This window comes from Diceros bicornis, chromosome 19 (assembly GCF_020826845.1).
Source record: "Diceros bicornis minor isolate mBicDic1 chromosome 19, mDicBic1.mat.cur, whole genome shotgun sequence".
Taxonomy (NCBI): domain Eukaryota; kingdom Metazoa; phylum Chordata; class Mammalia; order Perissodactyla; family Rhinocerotidae; genus Diceros; species Diceros bicornis.
In genome coordinates, this window is record NC_080758.1 from 22568507 (window position 1) to 22592044 (window position 23538).

General features: G+C 51.2%; 2 protein-coding genes across 4 annotated transcripts; one reads left to right on the forward strand and one right to left on the reverse strand.

Moving 5' to 3' along the window:
* The first annotated feature begins 1365 nt into the window (after positions 1 to 1365).
* Positions 1366 to 11761, forward strand: BLCAP (BLCAP apoptosis inducing factor). The gene is made up of 2 exons (XM_058562719.1): positions 1366 to 1464; positions 9836 to 11761. Exon 2 carries the CDS (start codon positions 10012 to 10014, stop codon positions 10273 to 10275), a length of 264 nt encoding a protein of 87 aa, XP_058418702.1. The 5' UTR covers positions 1366 to 1464; positions 9836 to 10011; the 3' UTR covers positions 10276 to 11761.
* NNAT (neuronatin) lies at positions 5525 to 7993 on the reverse strand. Of its 3 annotated transcripts, none has more exons than XM_058562723.1 (3): positions 7822 to 7993; positions 6808 to 6883; positions 5525 to 6571 (listed from the first exon to the last, which is right to left on the reverse strand). In XM_058562723.1, exons 1-3 carry the CDS (start codon positions 7891 to 7893, stop codon positions 6342 to 6344), a joined length of 378 nt encoding a protein of 125 aa, XP_058418706.1. In that variant the 5' UTR covers positions 7894 to 7993; the 3' UTR covers positions 5525 to 6341. The 3 variants fall into 3 exon arrangements, with proteins under 3 accessions (XP_058418706.1, XP_058418703.1, XP_058418705.1); XM_058562720.1 differs by having other exon boundaries at positions 6407 to 6571; positions 6803 to 6883; XM_058562722.1 differs by lacking the exon at positions 6808 to 6883 and having other exon boundaries at positions 6407 to 6571.
* Positions 11762 to 23538: the final 11777 nt, after the last annotated feature.

The following is a 23538-nucleotide window of genomic DNA, read 5'->3' on the forward strand; positions in this document are numbered from 1 at the left end:
GTCAAGGGCTCCTTCACTCCTTCACACTCAAGGCAAAAACCTAAGTGTTATTGTCGATGCCTCCGCACCTCCCCCTACATCCAATCCTACATCCTTTACTTCCCCAGCTCCCCAAGCCACCACCCCATCTGAGTCACCATCACTCTGCACCTGGAAAGCTGCAACAGCCTGCTAACTGGTCTCCCCACACCCACTCCCAAGTGCCTTCCAAGCCCTTCCCTGTAGCCAGAGTGGTCTTTCAGAAACCCAAATTTGGAATCATTCTCCTGATGAAAACGGCTTCTCATCACTCTCAAGATAAAATCCAGAATCTTTAGGTGGTGCTACCCGCACTACTCCTTGCTCACCTCTTACTCTGCCCCTTCCCACCTCCACATCTGGGACAAGTGGTTCTTTCTGCCTAGAACACTTCCCCTCTCACTCTTGCCCTGCACAATTCCTAATTGTCCTTGGTTCCTCAGCCTAAATGCCAGCTTCCCAAGGAGGGTCCACCCTCACCTCTCACCCTACCTTAGGACTCCACTAATTTTTCATACTACTCTTTACTTTCCCCTGCAGCACTTCCCATGATGCATAATTATATACTGATTTGATTAAAATTATTAATATGTAGTGATTATTTGATGACTGTCTTTCCTCTCCTCCCCCACTCTCTCGCACTAGACTGGCAGCGTTTTGGGATTAGAACAGAGCCTGTCATCCTCCACTCTACCCTCTTGCCTTAACTACTGCACTTACACACAGTAAGCGTTCAAGGAATGTGCTTAATTAGCTAATAAGTGAATACACTGCCTCATTCGAGCGCCAGAACAACCCTGTGAAGTAGGCATTTCATCAGACATGAGGAAGCTGGGAACTGGGGTGCGCAAACGGAGGAGTCTGGTCCTGACTCAAGTCTAGTCCCAAGTTGTGAGCCCGGATCTTTCCGCTCCTGAGCTTTGGCTCCTTGGTGAAAGGGCCAGGGAGGGGGCGGACTTTGAGCCACGAAAGGGTTTTCCGGGAGTACACGGGTCATCCACGCGGGCCACATGGAACGCGAGCTCACCTCCAGAGACTAAGGTACGCCCCCTGGGCGCTCAATGAGTAAAGATCACAATCTGCTGCATATGCATGAGGGGACCATGGGCCCTTAATGTGGGACTGCCCAGGCTGCGCCTGATGAAAAATTCTTCGGACTTGAAGACTTTGGAGCCCCCAGAGTTCTGCACACGTACGTAGAAAGTCTTCCAAGGGTCATCTGTGGCGGATGTCGAGGGGGTGTCGGGCGAAAGCAACCCCAATTTGGGTCGTCTGGTCAGGCGTCTGCTGTAGGCAGCCCAAGCCCAGGAGGGGTCCTCGGCCGGCTCGACTAGAAGACGAAGGGGGCGTCTCCCGGCTTCCTGCGGCGTCGGTGGTGAGCTGAGGTGGACGCGGGTTGCGGCAGCGAGGGCGACAGTGGCGGCGGCGCCATGGCAGGGCTCGCAGGTACCGTGGCCTCGGCCTCCTGGGGGCGGGATGAGAGGCCCTCAGTGCGGCCGCGCCGCCATGTTGTCCCTTCGGGGTCACCTTAGGCGTCGCCCGGTCCTTCGCTGGGGTTTTCCTTCCGCGCACCCTGCGCGCCACCCGTGTCCGGAGTCACGTGATTTCCCTGTTTGGCTCCAGCCTGGGTCTCGGGGGTCCCTTCTTGGCCCAAGGGCGGGTCACCGGACTCCTGGGTTCTCGTTCTGGCCTCCAAGGTCAGCGCTCGCCTGTCTGCTCCCGGAATGGGGTAGGCAGAGCCGGGGAGCGCGTGGCTGGGGGGCGCGACCACCCCGTTTCGGTCCCGGGGCCCCTGGCAGGAGGCCCAGCTTCTGAGGGGCCTGTCACTCTCTCTCCGCCACTTCAGTTGCACAAAATTGGAAGGGGCCTGCGGGAGAGGGGAGAAAAGGGTCTCCCGCCCCGGGCCCTCGCTTTGGTGTCTGGGGTAATAGGTTGACGCTGCGCTTTGAGTCGCCGGTGCGTCTAACTCTTGCTAACTTGACGTCAAGTGTGGACACCCGTTGCCTTTCCTCCAATGTATATGGGGAGTGGCTCTCAAGGGCAGCTGAGGGAACGGAATGCCTGGCACACTAATGGTCTGGAAAGAAGAATGGGGGATGGGAGACAGTTGCGTTTTCCTTCCCCTTTCCAAATCTTCTTTAATTTCCTTCCAGGCCTCCGTGTCCCTTTTCCATGCTAAATGTTGGGACAGACTGGGGCCTGTCCTAGGAAAGAAATGGTCTTTCTGTTTATAGGTCCGGATCGTGTTTTATCCCTTTCAGGGAACTGGTGTGTTGGGGACAGCTTCTGTTTGCCCTGCCTGACATGATCCAACCATCCCCTCAGCCTTCTGGACGGCAACACCTAATCCAGGACCAAAAAAAAAAAGTTCCAAGCTTAAGTGCTAATGCTAAGTGTTAGATCTTGTTTGTTTGTTTTAAATCAAAGACTAATTAACGTCAAGCAAATTTGTTAAAAGATTCGGAGTCCTGGTCGGTTTCCAGTGACCAGATCAATTCCATCTCTGAAATTGGTCTTGTTAGAATTGCTGCCAAAAACAGTTTAACCTTTTATCTGTAATATGTTGTTACAAAGAGGAATCTGGAAGTCTGGGTTTGGCTGTCTCTTTTGTTGTTGATCTCTTATCTTTGAAACATATGCATTCCATTTCAAGCCTGTCACTGTGTGATATACCAAGGACCATGTGTTGCCTGCCTCTCTGACTTCCTGTTTTAAGACTGCTCAGGAATCTGGATCCTGCTGGGGTATTGGCCCTGCGAGAGGGAGACGGGGAAGAGGGGGTGGTGAACAGGATCATTCCCAGAGAAGATGGTGACATGTCTCTGGGGCATATAGAGGAAGTCAGAGGTCACCAGGGAAAAAGAGACTGTTGTTAGACTAATGTTTTGTGTGTGTGCTTGCGCTAGTGCGCGTTTAAATCTCGGGGGATAAAACTGCAAATTCAGAATCTCACTCTAGGGTGCTGGCTCCTGAGTAGATAGATACAAGCTTGAAAATAGATATCTAGCAAATGGCTCACAACAAACCTGCTCCCTCCTCCAACCCATGTGTGGTAAGCTGTTACTGTCCTGCAGCTGAAGCTCAAGAAACATGTCCACCCGCCCCTTCCTTCAGTCACAATCCAAATACTCCACAGATCGAGGTAACAGTGTCACATAGCATCCTACACGTCTGAAAGATATGGTACCTAAACCCCCTGGGGGCCTAACTTCAACTGGTTAGGCTAGGAAACTAACATCCTTTGTGGGGCATTAGCCCCAAGAGTCTTGCCTGTTGCTGGAGTCCCACAAAGCTATTCCCATCCCCTCACAACTCAAAAGTTCTATCCTTGGCCTTGTGGGAACAAAGTTTTGTGAGAGTGGTGAAGACAGTTTAGGCAAAGGGGAGGCCTGTGAACATTTTGCCCTGTAGACTAAGGTCTTTGCAATAAAACTCTGGTCATTTTCAACTCCTCCCATTGCTGTCTCAGAATAAAATGTTTAATGTTATTGCTTCTGGAAAAAATTTATAAACATGATGTGTTTGGACCAGACTTCTAGGCATTGCACAGGAATAGAAAGTGAACGCGTTGCTTCTGTCTTCTCTGGTGGGTTGTATTGGCTGCCAGAACATGGTGGAGGGGGACGAAAGGGAGGAGTGGACATTGCACACTCAAGCCCACCCATGCGAGTGCAGGCCACCAGGGCAGCCCTTGCCTGGAAGTCCATCATGTCTCACTGTGCCATGCTCAGAGCCCTGCTGATGATGGATGGACGAAGGAAGCCCCACAGATGGGCTTTGCCAAGATCATCTGGAAAGCCCTGGGGCTGCCAGCAGCCTCCTGCCTTTTAAAGTGGGCACAAGAGGCTAAGGGGGGCCTGCTGTGTCGAGTAGCCAGACCCTTCCCTGCTGCTTTGGCCTGAAACCTAGCTACCTTGTAACTAGGCTGAGGTTAGAGCATCTGGGGTGGTGGGGCTGTGGGCACACCCCTTGAAGGCTCTGAGGGGAGGGACAGCCTACATTGAGAACACATGTTGACATATGTTCATGGTTCTGTGGGTTTAGTGTAGAAAACCACAGATACTCCCAGTCTTGAAGCCTGCCAAGATATGGGCTTCAGAAGGGAGGTGTGGGCATTGCCTGCTAATGAGTCAGCCTGGGGCAAGAGGAGACCTGCCTCGCCTTCAGGCTATGATAGGAGCTGGAAGCACCCAGCCTAAGGAAGTTGGAGTCTTGGATTGCACATCCCCACCCCAGGCCCCATGAGTCCTGCTTGCCATTTTGATGGGAGACTATTTCTAGTATTGGGGTTTACTGGAATCTTAGCAGCCCTTTTACAGAGGGGAACTGAAAGTGAGGGGTAGGAGGTCACCTGGCCAGGTTCCCTGGGCTGTTTGACGTCAAAGCAAATACCAGAACTGAGGTCTGCACCCTGCCCTGCCCCCAATTCTCTGATGCTGAACTGAAGTTACAAGTGCCTCTAGAGGTGTTATGAGGTGGGTTGAGAAATGCAAGGGGCTTGCTTAGGGTAGGGAAACGTTATCAGGCCCAAGGGGGTGAGGTGTTTTGCTCAAGAAGTGTTTGTGACAACCATGACTAAGGGATTTGAGGAAGTGGCAGAAAGAGAGATTTATGGCCCTCCAACTCCTCTTGGTGTTGACCCAGGAACAGGTGTGTAGTGACAGGGACACATAAAGCCAGAGACGAGGCTGAACAGGCGGCAGCGCCATTTGGTGAGGCAGTCAGCTGACTCCACGTAAAAGGAGCCCTGACTCACTGAGGAGTGGGAGAGGGGAGAGAAGTTGGGAGCTGAGCCGCCAGCCCAGCCGCCCACCCTGACATGATGGCAGGGGAGAGTCCAGGGTCTGGGACCTGGTAAGCACCCTTAACAATATGGAGGCTAACGCTGAGAAAAGCAGAGAATCCACTAATGGGGAGGGTGAGCTGGAGAGAGGTTCCTGGGGGTGGGGGATGAGACCCTGGAGAGAGTAGCAAGGCCAGGTAGGATGCCTTTGTAGAGGTTATAGGGCCTGGAGGTGTGAGCTGGGTGGGGGAGGTGCCACACCACACCTCTTATCCCAAACTCATTGTCCAAGCCAGTGCCCACCCTGCCCAGTGCTATTTCCTGGGGGCTCCTGGATGGAGATAAGACTTTGTGTTCTGAAGTCCTGATCACTCCCTAGGTCCCTAGTATCCCATTTTGAGGGCTACTCCCACCTTTCATAGTGATTACCTGCCCAGGCCCCTTATTCCAGGACAAATGAAGGCACCTACCCGTCTGGGGGGTAAGTCGTCCCTTATTCCCAGACTACAAGTGAAGATGTCCGCCTTTCTCTTTGCAGAGGGGGAAGTGGTCCTTTATCTCAGGACAGGGTTAAGTTGAGATGGAACTGGGTTTGTGAGAGGGTCTCAGTTTATTCCTATTTTGTTGCCTCCCTCCTTCCCTCCCCCCCTCCCTCTCCCAAGTAGTGTGCCCACTCCACAACGGGTGCATCAGCCCAGTCTTAGAAGTATGTGTCGAAGCCACAAAAGAAATCACAAGACAACTTTTTGGTGCGCCTCCACCGACCCGCAGGGTCCTAGGACACTGTGCGAGACGGGGGAGGTACTGGTTTTTTATTTTTTGTAGAGGTGGTCCCTGTCCTCCAGGAGCTTACAATCTAGCTGGGGAGATACAACTAATGCACACTTATACAATCAGTACAATTAGCAATTACCACAATATTGACCACAACTGCGTGAGACCAGGGAAAAGCAAGATCAGTGAGGGGCTGGGGGCTCGGAGAAGATGTTTTAGTAAAGATGGGATTTGTTTACTGGTTGTATAAGTCCAAATCAAGTGACACATTTCTTTTGGGTGGGGTGGGCTTGGGAGGCAGTGAGGGGGAACGGGGAATCGAGGGAGCAAAGGCAGCAAGGCTGGAATGCACGTGCCGTAGGCAAGGGACAGTGAGAGGGCCCACTCTGTTTCTTAACCCTCCTCCTCCCTCACCCTTGCCCTCCAGTCCCGCCACACTGGCACGCAGTTGGCGCCTTGTCTGCTGCACCGAGATTCAGGGCTTTGTCTGGTGATGTTGGAACATCCATTCTGCTGGCTGGTGTGGCTGTCTGGATCTCCGTGGTGGGGCCTGCTGGCATGGCCGTGGTTGCGGGGCTGGGATGGTGCTGTCCCGACTTGGTCCAGATCAGAATGCATTGCCTATGCCCAGATCTCAGGGGTCTGCTCCCCCAATCCCCCCTCCTCCCTCTACCCTGCCCGGCAGTGGGAAGGGTGCAAGGGGTTTGGAAAGGATCTGGTATTGTTGTCATTGTCGGTGCTGCTTCTCCGGGGGCCTACCGGCCCCTCACTGACCTTGGCAAGTGCTCCTCTGGTGAGAGAGCACAGGGGACCCCCCATTCCTGCGCGGCACTGGCTCCCATGCTGGCGGAGATGCACAGGAGCACCTGGTGACACGGCCGCCCAGGGCTAGGGGCTGGGGCCTCAGTTGGGGGCTCGCTGCCGGCGCTCTCCCAACACCTGCCGCCCGGTCCTCGACACGGTGTACGCCAGCTTCTGCAGGGAGTACCTGAACACCTGCGGAGAGAGACCCAGGACCTGCCCTGAGAGGGGGGCACCCGCAGCCTGTCAGCGGTGCAGCCGTGCCCGCCCCCGCCCCCTCCCCCGCCCCGCCCGCCCGCCCGCCCGTCCCACCAGGAGAGGCGGGCGCGGGCGCAGCTTGTCCACGAGTCAGGGCAGCTGGAGCTTTTCCAACTGTGCTGAAGGCTGCATGGCGGCAAGCTGATTGGAACCACAACTTAGGTATACCTCACTTCTCGCAATGGGCTGTGTCCCTGGAGGATTTCGAAAAGCGAATCCTACCCAGTAAATGCAGCATTCCAGGAACACCTTGAAGGAAATATGCGATTCCTTTGGCAAAGGATTCCTTTAAGAGAATTCTTCCTGCGAGGGGTGCTTTTAGGGTAAATGATTTTGTGGGCAAAGCAGTTTCTTCTGATATATTTCTTTTTACACAAAGCGCTTTGCCTTTATTTGATTTTTTTAAATAAAGTGAATTGTCCTTTTTTGGAAGTGATTTTTTTCTGTTCCATTTTTCCTGCAAAGAGCCTTTTCCTCTAATTGTTTTCTTCAAAGCGCTTTTATCTGATTCATTTTTTCTTTTAGCTCCTTTGTCTAATTTTTTTCTGCAATGCGCTTTTTATCTAATGCATTTTTTTCTGCCAAGTGCTTTTGTCTAATTTATTTTTCCTGCAATGCGCATTTTCTCTAATTCATTTTTTCCCGTGAATTACTTTTTCTCTAATTAGTTTTGGGGTTTTTTTGCAAAGTGCTTTTTATTTTTTTCTCAGAAGTGCCTTCTTCTAACTTAATTTTCGTCCTATCCCCGAAATTTATATTTTTTTTAAAGAAAATTGCCCTGCAATGCGCAATTTTTTAAGGTGGAAAATTTTCGCTATGCGAGCTGTAAAGTCTCTTTTCGTAAAACAGAAGTGCCCCGCCTCCCTCCTGGGATCGAGTCTGAGTGTAGCGGGTTTTTCTTACCGCATTGGTCGCTAAGAGCCTCGGTGATTGTCCGCGGCTGGCGCCCGCCGCGCCCCAACTCTTTGTTCCCGGCCGGGCGCGGGCGCACTGGGAAGGGTCTGCGCGAGGAGGAGGGCGCAGGGAACTGGCGGAGGCGCGCGGTGCCGGCCGCGGCACTCGGCCATGCAGGGATTGCGGCAATCAGGATAGGACGGGTCCGGGAGGCGGCAATTGCGATGCGAACTTGCCGGTTCAAGGGGCGTGCATCGGGACCCCACTCCCACCCGGAACCCGGGCACGCTTACCTGCAGCAGCACGCGGAAAATGTACCAGCCGATGATGAGCAGTTCCGCGGAGGCTGCCGCCACTGCCGCCATGGTTCCGAGAGTGGTGGGTGGGTGGTTGAGAGCGAGTGCTGCCGGAGGCCGCGGGTTAGCCGAGCTCCGCTGGTCTCTCGGAGTCCGCTGTTGGGCGCACTGCCGCAGCCGCGGTGGCCGCCGCTTAAGTATCCGCCCGCCATCCGAGTGCGCATGTGCGCTTGGGGGGGTGGTCCATGAGGAGGGGTGGCCGGGGGGCCCTCCTCATTCGCCAGGAGAGGAAAAAATAATCCATCTGCTCTTTCCACACCGACCCCCGCCTCCTGAGTTCCATCTTAGCCCCTTTCCAGAAGATTCCACCGTGCCCGGTTTTGAATTTTAGTGTAAAATGGAGGGGAACCGCAACTATGAGTAGCACATAGGGCGAGGGTAGGGGGTGTGCGCCTCATGGTGCGGAACTCCTCTCTCCAAGCCCTGGCCGGCAAATTCAAGCCCAGTATCCAGTGCCGCGCCAGAACCCACCTTGGGCATGGATGGAAAACCTGATTTAGAGAGGGATCATCTGCCCCGCAGAGCGAAAAAAGGTGCCCCTTCCAGGACCTTTGGCTTCACAAGCCCCTGGTCAGCATTCTTTTTCTAATACTCGATGTGTTGTAGCCCAGGTCCTCTGCTTCACAGAGTCTCTGAACGCGTAATTTCCCTGATTCCTCGCATCCCGCTTCTTACAGTTGCCAGATCGGGATCTACGGCGGTGGCGATGGTAGGGGGCCGAGGCAGGGCGCTGAGCTCTAGGCGCAAAAGCGGTGGTAATCGGTGTCTACCCTGTGGGAGGGATGCGGGCGGGATTGGCACCTTTGTATGCGCGGAGGGGATGGGATGAGCTCTCCCGAGAAGTGGTTGGAATGCGCTCTGGGATTGTTTTCTGCTGGACAGGTCATTTCAACCTCTGTTTTCTGCTCCTCTCCCCCCAGGCCCTGGTAGGTCTTCCTCAGCCAGCGAGGTTCTTTATGTACCCGTTGCGCTGGGTGGCTGGAGTTGGGAGCGGGGTTTTGCTACTACTGCCACCAGAGGGTTGTGGCTGCCACAGCTGTTGCCAGGCGCGGCGGGAACACCGGAAGGCGGTTTGCGAGCGCAGCCTCGCTGCACCGGTGGCCCGCCGCTCAAGAGCATCTCCCTCCAGCAAGCTGCCTGGCACAGGGGCCAACTGGAGTTTGCCCCTATGTGTGGATAGAAAATTAATGTTGATTGAAAGCTCATCGAGGTCAGGTTCTGTACAGTGCCATCAGCAGATGGAGGTGTAAGTGATCCAAGCGAGGTCAGTGTGGACGAAGTCCCATGCTGATTTTGTTCTTTTCTACGTTGTCTTTCGAAGAAGTTGGCTGGTTTTGGCAAAATGATGCTGGGCTATTTGAAAAAGGCAAGCTCATCTCAGGCTGCCATCTTAAAACAAAATATTTGGGGTGCTGCCGCTGCAGCTTCCAGGGGCTTGCAAAGATCCATTGCCTGAGATTTTCGGCAGGCAGTGCACCGCTGTTTTAACTCTCCACTGAGCACCTGCTGTGGGAGACACTAGCCACAGACCCCTGTCCTTACTCCATGGGGGCACAGCCCGGAGCCCATGGCCATCCGGTGGCAACCACAGGGCGGTGTTGTGAGGTCTGGGCCCCTTGAGGACGGGCCGCAGCCCCAGGAGGCGATACATGATCTCTGCTGGGCAGGGCCCAGGCAAAGCCAGTCCACTGTGCCGGACCTGCCGGAAGAGCCCTCTCCGAGCCCCTGAGAAGCCCGGGGAGACACCCCAGGAGGCTTCCCGAAATGGTGACTTGGAGAGGAGTAGACTTCCATGGGTGGGCAGGGAGGAAAGGGCATTCACATTTGCTGTTGTTAACCATGATCCATTTTCCCAAATAAGTATACATTCTGTTCCTGTTTTTTTTTTTTTTTTTTTGTCTGTCTGTCTGTTTTTTGTCTGTTTGTCTGTTGTGTTGACTTTTCTCTTCAGGATCCCTGCTGCCTTGGTGATCCCGGGCTGACAGCCAGAGAGCACAGCGGCTCAGCTCCTGGAGAGTGAGGGCTGAAGAAAGCGGAGGGCAGCCGCCCGCGCCCGCTGGCTCCCATTAGGTCGGTTCCTGCAGCGGTGCCCGGCGGCCTTGGCGAAGGCCCTGCCCGGCAGAGATCATGTATTGCCTCCAGTGGCTGCTGCCCGTCCTCCTCATCCCCAAGCCCCTCAACCCTGCCCTGTGGTTCAGCCACTCCATGTTCATGGGCTTCTACCTGCTCAGCTTCCTCCTGGAGCGGAAGCCTTGCACAATTTGTGCCTTGGTTTTCCTGGCAGCCCTGTTCCTCATCTGCTATAGCTGCTGGGGAAACTGTTTCCTGTACCACTGCTCTGATTCCCCGCTTCCGGAATCGGCGCACGACCCCGGCGTTGTGGGCACCTAACAGCCCGCCCAGTTAGCTTTCCAAGGAAGCAGAAGACGGGAGGGGAGGCATTGACATAGGTCATAAAGCATTGGAGTTTCAAATCCCGCAGCCCCGCGGGTGCCACATTCCTGACGGCGCCTTTTTGGCCTGTGATGTTTTATCCTTATAATGTGAATAATGGCACTGACCGGTGCTTTTATTGTAGTCGTGGATGGTCTTGTGGTTGTGTCTGTTCTGTCCCCATCTTGGTCCCCAGCTGGCAGGATGGCCACCCCCCTCGCCTCATTTCTGCGAGGAGTCTGTGCCCATCCCGGTCAACCGGCCAGCTATGACCTGGGCAGATAAAACGCCAGTCTCATTGTCACCTCTGTGACCCCTCCTTGACAGAGTCTGTTCCCTTCCCAGAATGTTACCGTCTCCTTAGTCTCTCTCCTGGTTTCCCTTTAGTTCTTTTCTACCCCTTTCCTTTTTAGGGGAGCACCTGTCCAAGACAGGGCTCATTTTTGCACTTATCTCGAATTTAAAGAGATTGCTGACGCCCGAGAGCCTCGCTTTTTCATTGTCCTTTCCCTGGTCAGCAGGCTAGACAGAAATATGTCTTGACGGTTTGTTGTCCACAAATCTCCAGTATTTTCTCCACTTCATTTTTAAGAAAGAAGTAACAGATACATGTTGCTCTTTGACCTGGGTGTCTGGGCTCATGCTTACCAGCCTAGCCTCACTTCCTTTGCCCTTCTTCCTGCCTTTCTCCACTGTCCCGAGGAGGGGGCCCTCGTTGTGTCTACCGTGCATGCTCTGCAGGATTGAGGTGTGGTGTGTTCACATAGATCTAGCAGTCCCCAGCCGAGTGAGTGGGAGAGAACTTTTGTGTTTCATAACAGCCATGATCCCCTTGATAGATGTTTGGATATATTTTGGTGTGCCGTGCGTGTGTGTACGTGTACAAATACGTGTGTATATTCCTTTTAAAGAAGCTTTATCGAACGTTGTTCTGATTTTGAGGTTTAGCAATAGCTAGCTATAGTAGGTGCCACTACGGTTTTTATTTAGCGTGGGGATTGCAGAGTGACCAGCACACTGGACTCCGAGGTGGTTCAGACAAGACAGAGGGGAGCAGTGGCCATCGTCCTCGCGCCAGGAGCTTCTTCAGTCCTGCGCATGTAGACTGTACATTGTGAAGAATACACAGGAAGACTTTGTGACTGTCACTTGCTATTTTCTTTTTCTGCACTTCAGTAACAAGTGTTGGCAAATGAGACTCTCCTGCCCTGCTCACTGGGGATCAGCGTGGTTGTCCTTCCAGTCTAAACCATCCACCTTTCTCTTGCCTGAGGTGGGGAGGGAAGTGGGCCAGGCAGAGGACAGAACTGGAGGCAGTCCATCTAGGGAATGGGACCGCGAGGCCACACTTGTGGAACATTTGGACTGCTATTCTGGAGCTTTTATTTCTGGTGTGTTCGTTGCACAGCTGTTTGAAATGTTTAATAAAGCTTTATAAACTTTACTTTGTGGTTTTATGTGGCTGCAGTCCACTTGGGTCGTGGTGTTGGATTTCTGAGTGGGTGGGGGGCAGGGAGTGGTATGGAGGGGCTGAGTCCTTGGCGCCAGAGTACCTTAGCCCGAAAATTTGATCTGCTCTCTGGAGAGCAGATGGTGGGGTTGGTGGAAGGGGAGCAGGGGGCAGGCCAGGCGGTGAACAGGAGGGAGTCTGAAAGTTTTCAGAGATGAGACATTTGCCTTTCTCAGCTCCCATGGCTTCTCGCCTGAAACTGTTTTCCTCCATAGGAGATTTGAGTAACCGATCCCTTGACAAACAACTTAAGACAGCTGGAACTCTAATCATCAAGGATTTTTACGGTGCTGCTTTTGAAGTAAAAATAAAGTGAAACCCCTTAAGGCATTTCAAGTGGAAAAGTAAATAAGGCAGGCTGTCCAACCAGGGGGCTTAAGGCGATGGCTGGAAGCGCGAGAGTGGTGGAGTTCCGTGTCGTCGATGTGCACGTGCTCCCGTGCCTGTGACATTTGAGACAAAGCAGGGTAGCTTGTCAGGGCCCTGTGCTGGGTGTCCACCTCTCAATGTCTCCTCCTTCTAGAAAGCATAACAGTGCTTCTACACTGCCTGTCCAAGGCACAGGGCTATTGTGAGGGTTTATTGAGATAACAGTTGTGAAAGGGATTTGGTAATTTCGTAGAAGGTTACCTGTTTTACCTAGATTTTTAATTGATTGCTATAAAGTTTTGTGTAGTTTTCTCCTGCCCTTTAAAATCTCCCCATCATCAATTTATCCCTTTTTTCATTCCTAGCGTTGCTTATCAGTGCTTTCTCTTTTCTTGATCAAAACTTGCCAAAGGTTTGTACATTTTAAAGGTATTTTCAAAGAACCAAACGTCTATTGATTATATCTGCTGAGTATTTTTCCTGTCTGATTCTTTTGTGCTTTTATTTCTGAATTCTTCTTTTCCGGGTTTCTGAATGTATTTCACGGTTCAGCAAAGTCTTGACAAGCTGAGGAGTCATACACATGGAAAGGATGGTTTGTTCAGCAAACATTGAGCCCCTGTACTAGGCTTGCTGGGGATTTCAGGGCCAAGACCCAGGCCTGACTCTCCGGGAGTGCATTATTCTAGCCTAGTGGGAAGACTTAAGAAAATAGTTGCAAATTCCAAAAACAAAACAAACAAACAAAAAAGGCTTTTGTGGCTCCACTCTCTTGTGGAGGCACCTGGATGATAAATGAAGCCAAGATTATTGCTTATTTTGCTCTCCCTCAGAAAAGCAGCTTGCTCTCTTATGTCAATCCCCTTTAAGAGTCACAGACAGGCCTCCCTCTGAAAGATCTGTGGCCCTTTACAGTGGGGAGCCTGCAGCCTACCCCCTCCCAAGGTGATTGCCACATCAGCTTTCTGTCTGCCCAACAGTGCCTTCCGCCTTGCAAAGGCCACCCTGGCAGCACCTTGCCGCCTTCTTGCAACACCTTTCAGGAAGGGGAAGAGTAGATGCCTCTTCTGGAAAAGGGCAGGGGCACCAGGCCTTAGAGAACCACGCTCTGCAGTTCTACGGGTCGCTGTGGCTCCTGGTGTGAAATGGTTGCTCACGTGGTACCTGGTAACCACAAGACCCCGTGAGGCCTAAGTCTGTGCCCTGCTCTTGGCCTCAGTGTCCTTATAGGTAAAAGGTGGTCTTTGGAGCAAACATAGTCTTCCTAGCCCTAATATACTGGAAATCCTTTCTCCTAGGATCTTAGGGTCCTTCTGGATGCACTTGAGGAAGGTGACTGAGCTCTGGAATGGTGGTAGTGCCTTTGCAGGACAGTCTGCATGTGCTTTCTGCATTAGTCAGTGTACATGTAAGCCCAGGTACACCTCTGTCAGTCAGGAAGCCTCCCTGGACTTCTTCCCTCTCCCTGGAGATCCGCTTGCCTAGAGCACTTCGCTCAGCCCTCTGTTGAGTGCTAGTGCTAGTGTTAGGCAGACTTCCTCTTTTGTAGTGACTGGGCTCCTCCCACCTCCAAGGGGCCAGCGTTATTATTCAATCAGTGGGTACTTGTCACCATCCCATGCAGGACTAGGCCTTGGGACCAAACGGTGGGCAAGGTGGACAGTCCCTGCCATCAGGGAGTCGTCAGGCTAATGGGAAAGGGGATGACATTGGGCAGATATATATATAACTATGGATTGTGGCAGGTGCTATAAGAGAGAGTCTAAGAGGGGATCTGATGTAGGCTAGGGAAGATGGATGTTTAGGTAGAAACCTGAGGACAAGTATAAAAGTTTGAGCAATGAAATAATAAATGAGATGTTGTTTCTCACCATCTGATCAAGCATCTCTGTGCTTACAGTTAAAGAGTTTGGGCTAAAAGTAAAATGAAGGACCACCAGTATCTGGCTGCCCTAGAATCAGAACCTAAAAAGGCTTTTTGGGATAGAGTCAGTCTGTTTAAAGCTAGAGGACTGTATTGGGAGATACTGAGGGAGTCTAACGCTGACATGCTGGTGGCAGGCCGCAAAACCCAGTCCTCAGAACTCTTCAGTTTCCATCTGACTGGGACCTTCACAAAACAAGGATCTGATGGAAATAGTGGGTGACCCAATCAGAACAGCATTTTGGGTGGGATTCTTGTAGTAGGGGACAGGTAGCACATTAGCAGTGAAAGCAGCAGTGCTGTCGAGAAAGCCATTTCCCTGTCCAGACCATTGGGAATGGGGAGAAGTGGCTATAAGGAGCCATGGTGGGTGAGGGGGGCGAGACAGGAGAAAGAGTAGGCTGGAGAGAGAGGAGGACAGAGAAGAGTTCTCACCTGTATCCAGTCAGCTGGCAGAGCCGGAACCCAGTCTCCTGGCACCCAATGCAGAGTTCACCCCCTCACCCCCCATCATGGGTGGAAGGGTCACTGCTCTGAAAAGAGGGGAGAGCTAAGAAGTCGTCTCCTCAGCAAGGGATAGAAGGTGATCCTAAGAGCAACTTGTCCACCATCAACCTGGCACCCTCTCTCCCCACTGTCTTCCTGAAGACCAAAAGAGGGGCAGAATGTGGTCTGCCAGGCTTCAGGGGGAGAATTCCATATCTTAAGAACAACTTCGATTAGAGTGGGCTCAAGGTAGAGGAGGGAAGCTGGCTCAGCAGCAGCTGAAGCCTTCAGACAGAAACCCTTGGTCTCCCTCTGGGATGTTAGGAAAGGGCTTCAAACGGTGGGTGACGGTAGACTTGGAGAACAGTTTAGGACCAACTAACTTTGAGAGGTAAGGCTTCAGGGAGCCCCAGGCCTTATGCCCCCACCTTTGTCACTGTGCCTCCCTGAGGCTCAGTTTCCTCACCTGTAAAATGGAGATCATAACGTCCACTGTAGCCTGTCTCAAGGCGAAGGCTTCACAGATGTTATTTCTTCTTTTCTGTGGCCCCACATCACTGACCCCTAGTAGGCTCCAGCCTCTTGGGGATGCAATCTGATCATCCAACTCTCCTGCTCATACATTCATGCAAGGAACATTTGCCAGGCCCTGTTTCAAGCTCTGAGAACCTGATGCAGAATAAGGCCCTGCCCTCCCTGAGGAGCTCAGCTCAGCAGGAGAGGGCACTGAGGCAGTCCTGTAGGCAGATAATTACAATGCCCTGTTGTCAGGGCTGTAGTGGGGTTAAGGAGAGAGAGATCATTTGGGAGCCTATATGTCAGCACCTTATCTTGAATTCCCTTAATTATTTTTTTTACAAGCCCTAAAATGACAATATCCTAAAAGGGAGAGTAAGACCAAGGTGTAGGTCTTTCCTGAGAGGCCAGAATCCCGGCTTTGAGTGCCTGCTTGGCCACCAGCTTGCCGAGGACCCTCCATGGATTTTTCTGTCTCTTGGAGAGAAATGCCTGCTTGTCCAGCCTCCTCCTCATAAGGAAACAGTGGGATATGTTGGAGAGTGCTGTGTCAGATATGGGTTCACTATGACCCTTCTCTAAAGACTCATCCTTTCAGTGGTTCTGGCCTCTCACCTCTTTTCCTGAGCAGCTTGTGAAGAGTCTGCACTTGGACAGCACACCTCTTCTTCTAAAGCTAACCCCTCTGCCAGTTCCCCGCCCCGCACTGGTAGTGGCAGCCCTCCAGCGGGTGGACAGGGAGCTGAGGCCCGGGACCTGATCTCCACCCATTTCCCACAGGAACTTGCTCTCCTCTGTTCACTCTTCTTCTCCAGGCCTGTTTCCCCATCTGTACGCCAAGGAGCATTGGTCGAAAGAAAGTGTGTTAAAACAAGCAGTGTTCAATGAAAGGATTTTTTGCATTAAAGAATAAACTTTAAATCTCTTGGATACAGAACTGTCAAGAATCCTAGCTTAGAGTCAAGGCAGAATTGGAAGGGTCTGTGAGAGAGGAAGACAAACATAGCCCTTTAGTGGATCCCTGTTGGCTGTGGTCCTAACTCCTTAGCTTGGCCATCAAGGCCCTGCACAACCCAGGAAGATAGGAGCTTGGTGTTTGTCCCTTGACCAGGCACAGTACGTGCCTGACCGGGCCTGGCATAGAGCCTGCTGATTGGCTGGCCAGGCGGGTAGATGGATGGATGGCTCAATTAGTCAATCTCTAGACTCTCTAAGGAATTAGGTGGCCTGGTCTTTCCTAGAAGGGAAGGAATTCAGTTTGCCTCCCAAGTCTTCTCTTGGCAATTCTGAAATGACATTATTTTCCAGCTTCCAGACTAATATTTTGAACACAAATGTGTGAGAAGAACCTCATAAAAGGCTCCACAGCCTGGCATCCTCTCTATGGCAAAAGGTGGCTGTGAGTCATCTCCCCTCACTGGGCCTCAGTTTCCCCATCTGTAAAATAAGGCCATTAAACTAGATAATCCTCAGGTTCCTTTCTAGCTCTAGCATCACCCTCAGATGCCCTAGTGCCTAGAGCAGTAATTGGACATGGGCATGGTGACCCCAGTATCTGGGTCAGTCCACATCTTGGACCATGGAGGAATCGTGGTGATGGCTGCAGCCCCCGGAAGATGAACTTGGCAAGAACTAGCTGAGTGATTTTTCTGCTGATGGTGAAATGTCCTGGCAGAGTCTATGCAGGTAGGTTGATGCAGGTGAGGGGTGGGGTTGGGCTCTCCCTCTCTTTTGGTCCCTGAGTAACCTTTCCTTGCAGAGTCAGAAGCCTCCAGGACCGTGGTGGGTGCCAACTAGATTCAGCCATTCATACTGGAAAGTAGGTGAACCATCTTTCCACACTGTCTTGGCACAGCTTCCAGAAAGTCTTTCTGCTTCTACCCCTTAAGTGCCTCACTGTATTTCATTGTCACCGTGCCTGGAATCATACCTTCCCATAGCCTTCCAGTTCTCTGTCCAGGTGGCATGTTCTCTGAGAAGGTTGTGGCCCTGATTAATCAGCCAGGAATAGCTTAGTTCAGAGTCAGAGCCACAAGGAGAAAGCTTGTCCAAAACTGGGGCTCTGACTGTTGAAAGAAAAACAATAATCCATTTTCAACCTTACCTCAGAGCACACACCCAAATTAAAAAACTATTTTAAAAGGTCAAAAAGGAGATAAAAGCCCATTGAAAACCAGGGAGAAAAGGAATTGGATATTTAACAAGTGTCTGAATGAAGGAGCCCCACTAAGCTAAAAAGCAATGGCAAAAATGACATTAAGAAGGCAAAGACCAACCAATTTGAGTACATCAAAACTAAATATTTCCGAAGTCAAATAATACCACAAACAGAACTAGAAAGTGGAGATTTGCAGATCCGTAATGTGTAAAAAGAACACGTGCAAAACAACAGTAAAAAGGCAACAGATAAGTATGTAATTCACTTAAAAACAGTTTACAGAAGAGGAAATAGAATTGACTAAAAAAATTTTTTTGGAAAAATATTCAATTTCACTAATAACCAAAGATCAACAATAAAAACGATAAGGAAATACAAGTTTTCACCAACAAATTAGAAAAAAGTTTAAGAATACCCAATGCTGATGAGGATATCATGGAACAGGCACTATTATTCAGTGCTAAGGGGAATATGAATTGGTGTAAACTTTTTGGAAAATACAGTAATATGGTAGTCAAAGAGAAGGAGAGAGATGAAACTTTCAAGAAAAGGCAAATGGCCTATTTATACAACATTTATTGAGTGTCTACTTTGTGTCAGGCACAGTGCTAAGTGTTAAAATATGAAGGTAAGATATGTTGTCTGCTCTTGGGCATACTGTCAAAGAGGTGAGACAGACACCCGGACAAATACTAAAATGATATGTGGTAAGAAGGTCGGAGATCCACTTGGGACGTGGGCAAAGCATAGAGCATCTGGGATGGGTGGTGCAAGTGTGAAGCTTTATGGGAGTATCTGGGGAGGTTCCTAGAAGAGGGGCCTGGATGAGTAGGAGTTATTCAGGTAGAGGGCAGAGACAGAAGTGAGAAGCATCATGAATGAACTCTTAGTTCAGGGTTGCCAAAGCATGAGATAAGAGGCGGGATGGAGAAGGTGGGACCAGATCACGCGGTGCCATGTCTGTCTGATTGAAGAGTTTGGTCTTTTTCCTCTTGACAGCAGGGAGCCACTGAAGCATTTTGAGCAGGCAGGTGCCATAGTATGATTTCTGTTTTAGGATGATTACTTGGGTTACTTAGAGACATTTGAGGGTGCAAAGGCCAATGAGGAGGTGATTGCTTGGTCCAGGTAGAGAGGGCAAGCCCTGAATTAGGGTGGGGGCCAAGAGGATGGAGAGGAGTGGTCAGATCCAGGAGGTAAAATTAGGAGAACCTGCTCACTGACTGGTTGCTGGGGTTAAAGAAAGAGGGTCAGGGATGCCTTCCCTGGTTCTGTCTTGGGTGACTGAGGGAATAGGGGAATACCCAGGAGAAAGAGCAGGCTTGGAGGGTTAAAGGAGGATTATTGAGCTCAATTTCGAGCAAGCTAAGTGAAAGGTAGACATCCAGATAGAGGTGGCTTGAAAAGAGCTAGGTAAAGGGTTTGGATCCAGCAGGAGATTTGAACGAAAGATTTGGGTTGTAACTGATGACTATTGTAGCCATGGGCTTCCATGAGCTGACCCTAGGAGAATGTGGCAGCTGAGAAGAGAAGGGGGGTCCAGACAGAGAACCTCTCCCTCATTTACGGGATGGACAGAGAGAAAGGGGAGCCCACAAAGGCAAAAAAGAAGTCAGAAAGAGATGGAAGGCCCGGACCCGTGGCTTAGCGGTTAAGCGCGCGCACTCCGCTGCTGGCGGCCCGGGTTCGGATCCCGGGCGCACACCGACACACCGCTTCTCCGGCCATGCTGAGGCAGCGTCCCACATACAGCAACTAGAAGGATGTGCAACCATGACATACAACTATCTACTGGGGCTTTGGGGGAAAAAAGGAGGAGGATTGGCAATAGATGTTAGCTCAGGGCTGGTCTTCCTTAGCAAAAAGAGGAAGATTAGCATGGATGTTAGCTCAGGGCTGATCTTCCTCACAAAAAAAAAAAAAAAAAAAAAAAAAACGAAAGAGATGGAAAAAGCACCGGGAGCCTGTGTTGGCGTGGAAACCCAGGGATGTGGAACGTTTTCAAGAGAATAATCAGCAGACAAAAGAGAAAGGCCGGTTAGACAATGATTGAGAGCCCACTGGATGGAGCAATTAGGGGGCCCCTAGATTCTCACAGGAGCAGCTTCCTGTGAGAGATGGGGTAGAAGTCCCCACAACATGGACAGAGGAAAAGAAAAGGGGAAGGAAAAGCAGGCAGCATGGCCACCTGTCCTGGGGAGTTTGGAATACTGGGGAGAAACTGCTAGAGTAACGATTTGGGTCAGGGAGAACTTCTGAGCTGGGTTGAGAGGAAAAAAGGATAGACATGATAGAAGAGAGGTTGAAAGGGCTGTCACCTAAAGTCCTCCCGTCTGTATAAATCAGAGGCAAGATGAAAGGACAAGGGTGGTAAGGAGGAAAAATGTCCATTGGCGACCTTGACTAGAGCTGTTGTCAAGTAGGAAAGTACATATGCCAGTTGGGAGCTCACAGAGGAAGTGTGCACATCTCCCAAGGGGGATAGATGGAGAACCAGGGATGAGCTTGAAGGAGAAGGTGCAGTGTTCCCGGAGCAGGACAGACACTGAGCTGTGACTGACGTTTTAGGGGTGGATGCAGGAAGAGGATCCTGCTGGAGACTGGGCAGGAGGGGCTGGAAGAGAAGACCGAAAAAGTGGGAGACCTAGAAGCCCAGGGAGGAGAGAGTTTCTAGAGGTCAGGGTGGCCACTGGTGGGCCAGATGCACAGAAATCAGATGAGGTGAGGGCATCCCTAGGACCTGGTCTTTGGGGACCTTTGCCACAGCAACTTGGAGGAGGGGGCAGAAGCCCAACTCGGTGGGGGATGATCTGGAGTCTGGCTAAGAAAGCAGGAGGGAAAAGGGGGAGCTGGGGGAGACAGCAGGGTCCAGGAAGGCACTGATTCTTACACGCTGATGTTTGGAGGGAGGAGGGCTGTGCCAGCCCGAGTTTGAGGAGCAGGGACAGGTAGTGGAAGGGGCCCGAGAGCGGTAGGATTAAGTGTAGAGGTGGAGGGATTAGTTGTGTTGGTGGAAAGGGACAAAATTAAATCATGTACATTCTTCCGGGTAACCTGATCTCCATGTTCTTCTGGAGGCTTTCTCTCTGCCCTCTGGGTACTGACTACAGCTCTAATTAGCAGTGGTTTCCTCCTGCCTCGTGTCTGGGGCCGTGTCTTATTCGTTTTTTGTACCTTTTAGCACCTAGCAACAGGCATCGAGCTAGGTAGAGGCAGAATAATTATTCTCTGCTTGAAATCAAATGTCTGAAATGGAGGTTCAGAAATTTTTTATCACAAAGATTTTGTGACAATTCCCAGGGAATCAAGGAACAAGGAAATAAAAGTCAAAGTTGAGGCTGTCTGGGTCTCAGGAAATGCACTCCGTACTCCAGTGTGTGCACAGCTCTTTATAGTTGAACATGGTGGGGTCATGACCATTGTCTCATCTGGTCATCGCAACCCCACCCTGCCACCCACAGTGAGGCAGACAGCCGCCATTAGCCCCATTTCACAGGTTAGGAAACTGCAACCCAGGGAGGTAGGATAGAGGGAGAGAATGATGGGCAGTGAAGTGGGTGGGGACTGGGCCACGGTCTTGAAGGCTACGTTCAGGGTTTTAACCACCATTACCTGGTGGCGTCTTCTAGACATCGAATAATTCTAACTGTCTCTTCAATATTGGGACAGAGGGCGAAGTCAAGAGAGAGCCTTGGTCTAACTGCTTGAGCTTGGGCCTCATGCCACCCCCTAACAGGACTGGGGTGGTGAGAAGCAGGACCTGGAGGAGGGGCCTCTGGGGCTTCTGTGTGAGAGAGCAGCCCAGGTCCCACCATAGCTACATAAAATAGGGAATAGGAAATTTCCCTAAATGTAACAAGGGGCATTAGGGAGGAATAAGGATGCTAGAAAGTCCAAACCCCAAGTGCATCCATTATAAGAAGTAACCAGTCCAGAGGCTGGGAGACCTGTTAGGAGGCCATGGTCCAGATAAGAAAGAGAGAGGCCTGAACTAAACCAGTGGAGATGGAGAGAAATAGATCAGAAACTTGTAGTAGGTAAAACCCAGAAATAACTGGTAAATGATTAGCTATTAGGGTGAGAGAGAAGGTAATGACAAGGGTGACTCCCGTGTTTCTTGTGTGGGGCCCTGGGTGGATGGTGGGAAGGCCCCTGGCGTGGGGAACTCAGCATGGGGAGCCAGTTTGAGGGGCAAGACAGCAGACTCAGGTACAGCCAAGGGGTCAGAGTCACAGCCAGCTGGAGCCCAGCAGCCGCTTGGGTCCAGGACCGGGCTCAGGAAGAGATTCGATTGGAAGTACTGGCCCAGGGCCATGGCCACTCAGAGAGTAATGGGAACCCTGAGAATGAGTGAGAGGGCCAGGGCAAAATCATGAGTTACAGTGACATTTGAGGAGCCAATCAAGGTGTGGGCAGGCGACTAAAGAGAAAGAGAAGGAAGAGCCTGAGAGATGCAACAAACAACTAGGAGGGTGGGTTGCCATGGCAACCAAGGTAGTGAAGAGTTTCAAGGAGAAAGTAATCAACACTGTCAAATGCAGCAGAGAATTCCAATAAGATAAAGACAGAATTTTCTCTTATCTTTGATGATTAGTAAGCCTTTGGTGACCTTAATAAGAGCAGTTTGGGGGAGTGATGGGGCATGAGCTGAAATAATGTCGAGATGTGAGGAGGAGGTGAATCCGTCACTGAGAGTCCTTTGAGGAGTCTGGAAGGAAGACTTGGAGATGTGAGGGATAGGGGTGGGGAGGTTGAGCGTAGGAAAGACATGAGCAAGTTTATAGGCAGACATCAACTCCCAAATGCGATAAGCATTCATTCCGCATACTCTAATTTAGCACCTGTTATGTGCCTGGCAGTGTGCCTAGCACTGTGGATACTTGGTGAATGAATTAAAATAGGCAGAATCCCTGTTCTCATGGAGCTGGTATGGTAGTAGGAGAGAAAGACGTTAATCAGATAATCACACCTAAGTGTACAATTTCCAACACTGATTGCACTCTAAAGGAAAAGTATTAAGTGCTGGAAGGTGTACAACAGGGGGACTTGCCCTAGGCTGGCTCCAGGAGGCTTCCCTGAGGAGGTGATGCTTGAACCAAGTTGTAAAGAAGGGGAAGGAGTTAACTGGACAGAGAATTGGGGGAAAGCATTCTGGGCAGAGGGAACAGCCTATGCAAAAGAAGGTGAGGTGAGACCAGAGAGGCAGGCAGTGCTGGCTGTGCAGAGCTTTGGAGGCCAGGGCTGAGTCCTGCGTACATCCTAAGAGCAAGGGAGGCAGGGTTGGGACCTGACCTAGTGTGTTGCTGTAGTCTGAGACTCTGGCTGCTCTATGGAGATATCATTAGAGGAACATTTACAGACAGGGAGACCAGTTAAGTAGCTTTTGTTGTGGTGGACAGGATTTGGCCACGATCAGCATATTCTGGTTAGTCTTGGTGCTGGATAGAATGAAGAGGGGCAGGGAGAGAAGGAGGTCTTCCGGATGACGCCTGAGTTTCTGGCTTGCCTTACTGCTGAGGTGGCAGTGCGGTTCACAGAACTCGGGAGCCCTAGAGGGGGACTGGGTCTGTGCGGCAGACCCTAGGTCTGGTGGTAGACAGCTGAGACATCCAAAGGGAGAAGGGGAGGAAGTGGCTGAGCGCATAGATCGGAGCACAGAGAAGTTACAGAGACCAGTGCAGAGCTCCTGAAGGATCCTGAGTGGAAATGTGAGTTGAAGTGGTGTCAGGTTTCTGGAGCATTCTGAGGCTGTGAGCACAGCTGAGGAAGAAGAGGCCAGAAACCAAGCCCAGGAAGCACCAACATTTGGGGACTGCAAAAGAAAAGAAGAACCCTCCTTTCTTATTTAAAAGAAGGGGCCAGAGAGGTCTCTCAGCAGAAAGATGGCAGTGGGTATGTGAGAGAGGTCCGAGGGACAAGGGCTGAATGTGAGCCCTTGGGCACAATCCAGTGTGCAACCATGGGCACAATCACCACAGCGCCCCCAGAATTGCGCAGCATGGTAGCCCTGCTGATTGCCACAAACCCATACCCCCACCCCCACCCCAGGCCCATGGGGACCTTTACCGGAGGCAGCGTGGGTGAGGGTCGATTAAGGAGAGAAAGGAGGGAGCAAAGTCTATGGCTTTTCATTTTAATCTTAAAGGAAAGAGTAATGCTGGTATACAAATATTGTGAGGGAAGGGAGCCTGAGTGATGGAGCGATTAAAGATGGAGACAGTTAGTGAAGTGAGCTCCCAAAGGGGCTGGGATCAAGTG

What these genes read in the sequence shown, in the direction of transcription:
- NNAT (XM_058562723.1), bottom strand. Translation starts at nt 7,893, where the DNA reads ATGGCGGCAGTGGCGGCAGCCTCCGCGGAACTGCTCATCATCGGCTGG. An exon ending in TTTTCCGCGTGCTGCTGCAG is followed by an intron (nt 6,884 to 7,821) that starts GTAAGCGTGCCC and finishes ATTTCCTTCAAG; the next exon opens with GTGTTCCTGGAATGCTGCAT. An exon ending in GACACAGCCCATTGCGAGAA is followed by an intron (nt 6,572 to 6,807) that starts GTGAGGTATACC and finishes CTCTCTCCGCAG; the next exon opens with GTGTTCAGGTACTCCCTGCA.
- BLCAP (XM_058562719.1), top strand. Translation starts at nt 10,012, where the DNA reads ATGTATTGCCTCCAGTGGCTGCTGCCCGTCCTCCTCATCCCCAAGCCC.